Raw genomic sequence first — 10464 nt, forward strand, 5'->3', positions numbered from 1 at the left:
CATTCCTCCTTCCACTTCTATTGCTGCCTCCAAATCTTTCGCCGTCTTTGTGGATAATCCTAAGAAGGTCGTGCATGGGGCGGAAGAGGTTTCTTGATACTACCGCTTTCTAGTGTGCTTCACGGAAACTTAGGCTGTACGCGAACGGGGATAGGGATACGGACGATGGTTTCTGGTCCTTCGGAGCCACCGTCCAGGCTCGGGCAGCGCAGAGCCGCCTTGTCCCTCGGCGGCCGCCGTGCGTCCGTTACGTGGCAGCAACTGGCGCCCACCAATCCACGGCGCCCGCATCAGCCCCCTCGGGTGGCGCAGCCGGAAGGGGCGGAACTGAGGTGGCGGCGGCTGAGACGACAGCGGTGGCAGCGGTGACGGCGGCTCTGGAGGCCGCAGTCCCGGTCCTGGCTTCGGCCCCAGCCCCACCATGGTGACGCTCGCTGAGCTGCTGGTGCTCCTGGCCGCCCTCCTGGCCACGGCCTCGGGCTACTTCGTCAGCATCGACGCGCATGCCGAGGAGTGCTTCTTCGAGCGGGTCACCTCGGGCACCAAGATGGGCCTCATCTTCGAGGTGGCCGAGGGCGGCTTCCTGGACATCGACGTGGAGGTGCGGGCGCGTTGCCCGCGGCCGAGGCGGGGTCGCGCGGCCGCTCGGGGGTTGTCGGCACCCGGGGCCCGCGGGGGGAGCGGGACACGGAGGCCGCTGTCCGAGTTCTGGGAGGGGCCCGAGCCGCCACCCGGCGACCCCCTAACGGTCCCTTTCCCCGCGCCCGCCCGGATTCCGGGCTCCGCTCGGGATACGGAGCCGTTGCGTGGTTGCTTTGGATTCTCAGCTTGAACGGCGTGTTCCCCTTGGAACCTCTCGCCGAGCTTTGTCGACCAGGCGCCGCGTGTCAGCTCCGGGCCCAGGAGGCGTTTCACAGTCGCGTTTAGCTAGTGGCAGGTCTCGATGCTTCCCTTCATAGCGTAAATTAAAGTTGAGACGTGGCATGGAAACTTCTGAAAAAGTAAATCGGAAGCTATGGAGGAGTGCTAGGCAGACGTTCACGTTGTGTTTGCCTTTATTTTTTCACCCGAGTTAACTCGTTCTTACACAAACCTCCGGATACCTCGTTTAGCCATCTCATGACTAGGAGAGTGGAGTTGGGTCATGCAGTTTAGAAGTGACTGCAGCGTAGTATCTGGAGAAAACGGAAAATTATTTTAAGAAACTAGCAGTCCCTAAAATTTCTCCTGTGTCTATTTTTAAGTTCAGGGAATGACTCGCTTCTGACTTTCTTTTTAGGAAACCAGATGTAATTACTATTTAAATTCAACTATTAGTATGATTAATTGGGTCTAAGGATTTTCCATCTGACAGTGACCATCAACTGAGTGGGACATAAATCGCACAAAACAAGTGAAGTCCAGAAATAAGGAGATGACGGAAGGAATGACTGTTAAAATTAGCTAAGATCTTAAGACATCAGCTTTTTCAGTCTGCACGTTTTACAGGTGGCACGGGCTTCATAAGAGGGACTGACTTGAGCAAGGCCTAACAGTGGGGTAACACACTGGGGTGAGAACATGGGGCTCCCAATTTCCAACCTAGTCCTTTCCCTTAGGCCTTTAGGCATCTCAGATGAAGCAGATTCCTTTACCGGCAGATCAATCAGGAAAACCTGGATGTGTAGCTTGCTCAAAATTCTTAGTTTTAAAGAGATTTCTTTTTTTCTGGTTTTGATATTAACAGCTACATATTTGCCTGTTTGTTGGTGGTGTTGGGCCACTTGAAGACAAGTGTACGGTGTGTTTCTGAGGGGTTTACGTTTAAGTTGGACAAATAAGACAAATGTTGTCACATAGACAAATGTAGAGTTGAAAGGTGTTCGGAGAGCCTTGTTTCTTAAATGGGAGAACTGCAGCCCAAAGAGGTTACTGTCAGTAACTGAAGTGGAGCCAACGGCAGGTTACATTTTCTTAGAGAATGTTCTATTGCCAACAGACATCACTTACGATTTTAAATCTTTTGAGCTATCTCACGTGTTTCTCTCCTGCTTCCAGATTACAGGGCCTGATAATAAAGGAATTTATAAAGGAGACCGGGAGTCCAGTGGGAAATACACATTTGCTGCTCACATGGATGGAACATATAAGTTTTGTTTTAGCAATAGGATGTCCACCATGACTCCAAAGATAGTGATGTTCACCATTGATATTGGGGAGGCCCCCAAAGGACAAGACATGGAAACAGAAGGTGAGATGAACATTCAGAAGATTGATAACACATTCTAAGAGTTAATATTAATTCTGTACATTTTATCCACCTGAGTGGAGTGTTTGATATTTTAGGTTCTCTGACTGTGTTTATGACCAAAAACCTTTTGTGAAATATACTTTTTATTTATCGAAATCTTCTAATTAACAAGAAGTTGTTATTGGAGGTTCATGTTTATATTTTACTTCTTTACAATTGCTATTTCAGGCAGCTTAGTCACTTGTGCTCTTATAAGCATGTAGGTTACATGTGTCTTAGGTTGTTCTGTTAATTTGCTTATTCTGGTATATACATTTTTAGTTGCTCATTTGTATACATGACTAGTTTAGCTAAACTTTTTGTATGTGTGTGTTTATATCTTACACTTTTCTTCAGGTGGTGGAGAGACCTGGGATGGTATGTGGATTGATTTTTGACAGCATCCTGTCTTTCTGCATATTTTTGTTGGCTACTGTCTAATTTCTGCTTTCCTTCTTTCTAACCTCAGTTTGTTAGCATGAGAGTGTTTTTTCTCTTAGTTAAAAAAAAAACCCTACAGCTAATTTAGAGTTTTAGAGTGGTTTTTTGGTGGTTTTCTATTTGGTTACAGGAGATACAGGTTAGGTCATTTGAAACTTGGTTAGATGTGAAATGCAGTTCTAGGAGCCATGTCTAGATAAGGTGACAAAAGCTTTGTCAGACATATGTTGCAGTTGGATTAATTTTTATTCCTCAACTGACCAGCAGTGAACCCTAAATTGATTCTTCTGGATAAATTGCTTACCAGGAACCAGCATGTAAGGATTTTTTTTTTTTTTGGGCACAGTACATTTCAGGATTTTTGGAAACTAGTAGTAGTAGTAGTAGTAGTAGTTTTAATAGTACTTCATAGTATTAATGTGATATCATTTGCCCTAGATAGTGAGCACTTAGTAGAGTATTTACATAAAGAAGGTGAACTGTTTTTAGGTGTTGAAATCTATAATTTAGAGAATCATACTACTAAGAAATTTCTGTGCTTGCTTTCCAGGGTCATTTGCAGTTCAGGACTTGGCTAATTCTCAAGGAGAATTAGGAGTTTTGAAGGGCTTTGACTTTGTTCATTTTCTGGAAATTAGTCCTTTCTAAATAGTCAGAAAATGTTGGCTGATGAATGTGAATACTCTTCTTAAATCTTTTAACACGATATTTAAAATTCTCGCTTTTGCTTGTTAATATCAGTGAATGGCAGCTATAAAATCAAGCTTTCCTCTAAAGCAGTGGTTCTCAGGTTAGGATGATTTTTGCCCCCCAGGGGACATTCGGCAGTATCTGGAAACATTTTTGATTCTCATGGCTGGGTTGGTGGTTGTACAATGCATTGGACAGCTTCCCACCACAAAGAATTATGTGGTACAGAATGTCCATAGTGCTTCTCCTGAGAAACCCTTCTCTAAAGGTTCCACCTAGTGCCTGGGCTTTTCACATGAAGCTAGTGAGGGATCATTTGTGATTCCAGCCCAACTACCTTAAAATGGTAGAGGCTCTTGGTTTCTCTTAAGAAATGTAGGATTATCTGTGGAATTATCTTGGAATTCAAGATGAGGCCCAATCTTGGGCAGTCCTGAAGAAACCCCTCCGATGCAGTCTTCCCTTGTGGTATATTTTTTTCATACCTGTTTGTTCATTGTCATAATACAGCATTACGTAGAAGCATACACTTATTTTTCAGAACTGTTAGTTTACCTTGCTAAAGAGAATACCTGCTTTTAAACCTTGCGTGGCTGAGAGCTTGTTTCTTCACTTGCAGTGCCTGCTGTTTCCCACTGTAGTGAAATTATTGCTTTGACTATAATAGAAGAATGTTGAGTTGGTGTGGATTTTCCTCAGAGCATCTTCATGTTTTTCTCTGCTCAGCTTCATAAAGATTAAAAGTCAGTTTTGATACTACTCCTAAATTAACATTAGAGTTATATGATTTTTTAAGAGTAGATTTTGATTTAGTTTAAATATCATTATTTATAGGATTATTATTAGGGTTTTGTTTATTTTATGTTTTGTGGCTCCTCCTCCCCACCCCCCCCGCCAGTCTTTTTATTTTCTCCACTATGGTTAGCAGTGAGTTTAGTGAACTTAAGTTAGGAATTCCTAGGAAGACATTTCTTAGGGTTGTAGTCCTTTAGTTAGTAAACGTTGTGTAGTATGTTTCCTACTCTGAAAAGGGTTTCTCTACTGGGAATGAACTTGAAAAAATGCATTGAGAATTAAATTGTCATCAGTGGTCCAAAATGATGTCTGAGCCATTTCTTAAAAATAGCTTCTTTTGGGGCTTCCTTGGTGGCACAGTGGTTAAGAATCTGCCTGCCAATGGAGGAGACACGGGTTTGAGCCCTGATCTGGGAAGATCCCACATGCCGTGGAGCAGTTAAGCCCGTGCGCCACAACTACTGAGCCTGTGCTGTAGAGCCTGCGAGCCACAACTACTGAGTCCGTGTGTCACGACTGCTGAGGCCTGCGCACCTAGAGCCCGTGCTCCGCAACAGGAGAGGCCACCACAATGAGAAGCCCGTGCACCGCAACGAAGAGTAGCCCCCGTTCGCCGCAACTAGAGAAAGCCCGCGCGCAGCAACAAAGACCCAACGCAGCCAAAAATAAAATAAAATAAATAAATTTTAAAAAGTTAAAAGAAAATAGCTTCTTTTGTATGCCTTCTCTGGAGGAATTTTTTGTTTTTTTTTTTTTTTTTTTTTTTTTTTTAACTGCTTTTCAGAAAGAGATTGCCAAGTATGAGCTAATCTGTTTTCAAATCCATTTGTAGCTCACCAGAACAAGCTAGAAGAAATGATTAATGAGCTCGCAGTGGCAATGACAGCTGTAAAGCATGAACAGGAATACATGGAAGTTCGGGAGAGAATACACAGAGCAAGTAAGTTAATGATTTGACTGGGGGCTGTGTCTGGGGGCCGTGAATTGGTGATGGTGTATTACCCAAGAGCTTGCTTGTATTTTCCTCATTTGGAAATTTTGCAAACATAAACATACTAAAATATTGACTTAAAAAAACATCTATGCAAAGATATTTTTTGAGTATACATGTTTCTTTGTAGAACTTTGTACTAGACTAGTTTATTATTGGGGCATTCATTCTGAACCAAACCTTAAGAGTTTAAAAAAATGTATGGTCAGCTAGGGAGTAAGCTAATGGTTTTCGTAAAGCAGAAGGGAAAAACACTGAAAAATGGATATTGCTTTTTTTTTTTTAACTTTTTATTTTATATTGGAGTATAGCCGATTAACAAAGTTGTGATAGTGTCAGGTGCACGGCAAAGCGACTCAGCCATACATATACATGTATCCATTCTCCCCCAGACTCCCCTCCCATCCAGGCTGCCACATAACATTGAACAGAGTTCCCTGTGGTATTGCATTGGTTTTAAATCACACATCTGAAACTTTTGTGCCAGTGTGGTAAATGTTATATGCTGAGGCTTAGCTGTTTTTCTAAAACCTAATGTTTAGTCTAGTTAAAATAGAAAGCATTAAACCATGAATAGAGGTACTCACCAGGTGAAGATCAGTTTGGGCTCCCAAGTTTGTAAACTGGGAATTGAGAATGTATTAGTCTTCAGAAACATTGATAATTGGAATCCCATCTTAGGTTGCAAGAGCCTGTTTTAGCCCAGGATGTAGCGTTAATTATGTTGGTTTTGCATTTAAAATTAAGAGGTACCATATTGACCCACAGACCAGATGACCATATTTTAGATCCAGGTCCACACCCATTCAGTATCTTCATCCTCCATGTTGTCCTTGGGGATAGACCTCACTGGAGCAAGCTCGTCTGTAAATGTAAAGTGGCTTATGTCTGGAATCTTTGCTTTGAAGTTGGGGTAGGGAGTGGAGAGAAGAGCGACTCAAATAGATAAGAACAGGTTGAACTTCTTCAAGATGTGATTTCTGTTCTTCCCACCCTCTTACATCTATTCTTGCTGCTGATGGAAAGGCCCCTTTAAGACCTAGAGTGCAGACTTCACCTGTCCTTGGGAGAATAATGAGTAAATGTAACAGACTGGAGAAGTGCCTCTGTTCTCCCTCTTTTGGGATGGAATGGGGCCTGAGATGGACCAAGGCTTTTATGCATACTCTCTTGCCTCTTCCACCATGATTCCTTCTCCTTGCCTGCACTCTTGATCTCCTCACCCTCTGGAATCCCTACCTTCTCTCCCTTACCTGTTGGTTATTTTGCTCCCAGGTGGGGGCCAGCCCATTCTGGGATGAGAAGGGCAGTGAACAAAGTGTGAGGACTCAGAGTTTTCACTGCTTTGTAGTTTAAGTAGTTCAGGCCAGGTGGCTTTAAGGAAATAGGAGGTTCTTGGGAACACAGCAGCCAGAGGAAGCACCAGTCTTCCAGTCTATGGGGACATCCAACCTTATTCTCTCGTCGTTAATTTGAACGGAGATACTCTTGTATTTGTTTCACAAACAAAATAGAATTTTGGACATTCAGTTTAATTTCACAAATCAAATAGTTCCCACAATGTTGTTTGTTATTTGTACATCTTCCTATAACACTGGCTTCTCAGAGATGGCTCTAATGAGACTTTTTTTTACACTACGGTATTGTAATAGCTCTGTGTTGCTTTTAGATCAGGCTAATGTGTGAATGGCAAGAGAACAGCGTCTTATTTACACACATTTTCCTAGATGGTTACTTTCCTATGTTAGTATGCTTCAGTGTGTTCTATTTAAGCTTAAAGATGCATTTTTCTATAAGTGAATGGAGAGATAAATACTTCTTTTTATGTGGTTGCTTAATATTTTGAAGTGTTTACTCAGCCATTCCCCTTTTAGACAAAAATTTTAAGATGCTAGTCATTCAGTTATGCTAGAAATTGGTTACTAAGTTTGCAGCAGAAATAAACTTCATGCCATGGAATTAGCACTAAAATGTAAGTGTTGGTGGTTTTTAGAGTTCTAGTTAATGTTCTTGGGCATGTGTCTGTTTTTAGTCTGGAAAAAAACCCACTGTTTTGAATAACTACAAGTTATCTTTCTGGAAACATTTAATTGCTTTTCACTTCTTTTTGAGTGATCATCAGTCCAGTATTTATTGCAATTCTAGTTTATCTTTTAATAAATGGTATACATACATCTAAAAATAGGACAGTTTTTCATCTATATTACTGTATTGCTCATTATTATTGTTTTTAGTATTGGCCATTTGCAGAAAAATCAGAAACTACCCAGTGCTTTTAAAAAGTTAAGGAATTTGATCAGGAAGTTGAAAGAATGATATAAATTGAGTGGAATAAAATAATATAGTCACAGCTGTTCCTTTGATGATCAAATTCTTAGCTTAAAAATGGGGTAAATCATGAGACTAGTACAGGTTTGTCTAGTAGTAGCTGCCAGTACTGGTCCATGAAACTGAGAAACCTCACCATCTAGAGCAGATGCTAAGTACTGTACATAGAGCTCAGTAAATATTTATTGGATAAATGCTTAAAGAGAAAGGCACTTAGACTGACACATTTTGACTTGGTAGGTAGTGCTTTTTGGTTAACTCTGTGATCTTGAAATAATCTCTTGATTTTTGTTTTTAAGTCAGTTTTCTGATTCAGCGAAAAGGATTGTAATGCAGGGACTTTCTAATGTGTTGGATTGGGTTTTAACCCTAGACTGTGACCTTAGGCAGGTCACTTGTCCTCTCTTTTCTCATGCATAATCAGATTGGGCTTGACTGAACTCCATGAATCTTTAAGGTCTCATCTAGATCTAAAGTTCTCTGCTTCTAAGTTCGTTAAGTTGCTTGGGGACAAAAGACAGAGGTATTTAGAGTATTGTGAGTGTTGTGTGAAGTATTACTCTCACATGGAGTTAAGAATAGGGGATAATTTATGATGCCTATGCTGTTTTTTTTCTTTCTTTCTTTCTTTTTGTTAAATTTTGTTTGTTTGTTTGTCCTCAACAGTCAATGACAACACAAACAGCAGAGTGGTCCTTTGGTCCTTCTTTGAAGCTCTTGTTCTAGTTGCCATGACATTGGGACAGATCTACTACCTGAAGAGATTTTTTGAAGTCCGGAGGGTTGTTTAAAAAGCCTTTTCCTGATGATCTGAAACTCATAATTCACTGTTTACCAGACATCTTGGTCATAATAATGTCATTAGTTTCTATGTTTTTATTTTCTAAACTGTACATTCACAGCTTCTGTTTCTTTGTGATTAATAGATATTGGGGGAAAACACTTTTTTAGGAAAGTTACAGTGAAAATTTGACATGTGATTGGCATGATTTCATATTTCAGTTCTTTCTCCATATACAGGTCCTTCCAGAACTCAAACACTGTAAGTGGAATTAGGTGTATAGTCCTTATTATATCTTCTTTCCTTTTGTTTTCATAGTAAAATGCAGTTTGTTCAGGATAGTACTTTACTGATAGTACTTTACTAAAAATGACTGCATTCTTGGGATCCCTTATCCTGCAGTTCAAGTCATTAAAGGTTCATTTTGTTGTTGAGTCCTTATCAGAAACAACAATCTGAATCTTGACATGTTCTATCCAGCCTAATGGCAGAGCTCTATGACTAGAGGATGCTACCAGGTTGGTACTTTTATACTTTGTCTGTCTTGTTTTTGCTTTAAAGATAAGACTTAAACCAACAACCTTTTTCCCCTTTAAAGTTTTACTTTGCTTAGAACTCAATCACCTCCACTTAAAATTGACACAAGCAGCTAATAACCATTTTTTGGTTTCTGCCTAACCTTGTAAGAAGTCTCTATTAAAGCCAATTCTCTGGGTGTTGCAGCGAACGGTGGTTCTTTTTCTTTCTATGCTGGCACATCCACTTTCTCTACTCTTGGCACGGAGGAGGTATGCATTCACATAATTGGAAAAATCTGGATTTGTGAAGCCAAAGGGTTAAAAGCCTTTTGGATTTCTTTGCAGTGATATACAGCCACTATTTTATTTTTGATCAGTGGCATTTTGGCCACTGTTTAATTAGTGTACTGAGCATTACTGTCAGTACTAGGGTGTTTGTTTTTGTTTTTCTTGGGTCTTTCTTTTTTTGGCACATGTGAATTTTGTATAAAACGAAATGACTTTCTCTTGGCCTCTGATGATGGGTTTAAAATTAAAGGAGCATCTAGTTTTGGTGTGGGGATGATCCAGGATTATGTTGTGACTGATGTATATTGATTACTTGTACATTTGTTTTGGATCTTTGCAAGGGGAAAACTACAAGTAACGAGTTTTATATAATTAATTTAAATTTGTTACAGGTTTTCATGTTCAGGATAAACAATTTTTCAACCTTGGGTGAAAATACTTGCAACAGTTTAAGGTGACTGTGTTTTACCTTAGGACAACTGTTGCATGCCAATTTGTGTGCGTGTGTGTGTGAAAACACTTCAAAATTGAGTTAAAAGATGTACATTTAAAATTGGTTGTGTATCTAATCTGCCCCAGGTCCAGTAAATAAACAATTCTTTTTAAAAACAGTCTTGGTATTCTGTGTTTTATATATTAACGATTAATTCACATTTGTTAAATACCAACTTGCTAATCATATTTGAAATGAGACATGTCATGTTTTCTGAGTAATGATGCCTGTTATAAATATGTTACTTTTTATGTCTGTAAACTTGAGGATAGTGAATAGGAACCCAATTTTAGGTTTCCCCGTGTGATTCCTTTGATGGGTTAGTGTTATTAACATCTTAAGTATTTTTTTCATTGGAAAAAAAGTTTGAGTTATTTTCACTCAACCACCTGGTTTGTGGATGTGGGAAATAACTTTAAAAGGGATCAAATGATTTGCCCAATGCTCCCAGATGAAGAGTGATTGATGGGACCAGAATCTAGATCTCTGCCTTTAGAAATGTTTCCTCTTCCTCTATTACACTAAGGGCCTGCTAGTAATAAAAGAAACTATGGTTTATCCAGCACTGTGTAATGTTCTGGCCTGACGCTAAAGCGCTTTACATGGTCTGCCTCATTTATTTCTCAAAACATCTATTACCTTGGGTGCTATTATAATCCTCATTATGGAAATAAGCAGGCTTGGAAAGGGTCCCCAGATCAGAAAATTAGTAAGTAGACCCCAAAATGAAAATGCAGCTATGCGTTTTCCTTCTGTCTTTGCTTTCAGACCTGTTTGGAAGTCCTATTTTATAAAACAGTTGTCAAAGGCGTTTTGAGGATGTGATGATGGCATTAAAGTGAAAATGTTGCCTTAGGCTTTACTCTTTCA

General features: G+C 40.3%; 1 protein-coding gene across 1 annotated transcript; it reads left to right on the top strand.

The window, feature by feature from the left end:
• Nucleotides 1–315: 315 nt before the first annotated feature.
• Nucleotides 316–9712, top strand: TMED2 (transmembrane p24 trafficking protein 2). The gene is made up of 4 exons (XM_004276664.4): nucleotides 316–601; nucleotides 2038–2230; nucleotides 5028–5135; nucleotides 8181–9712. The coding sequence occupies exons 1-4, from the start codon at nucleotides 422–424 to the stop codon at nucleotides 8303–8305; spliced, it is 606 nt and encodes a 201-aa protein (XP_004276712.1). The 5' UTR covers nucleotides 316–421; the 3' UTR covers nucleotides 8306–9712.
• The last annotated feature ends 752 nt before the right edge of the window (nucleotides 9713–10464 follow it).

The sequence above is a fragment of the Orcinus orca genome, chromosome 15 (assembly GCF_937001465.1).
Source record: "Orcinus orca chromosome 15, mOrcOrc1.1, whole genome shotgun sequence".
In the NCBI taxonomy this organism is placed as follows: Eukaryota; Metazoa; Chordata; class Mammalia; order Artiodactyla; family Delphinidae; genus Orcinus; species Orcinus orca.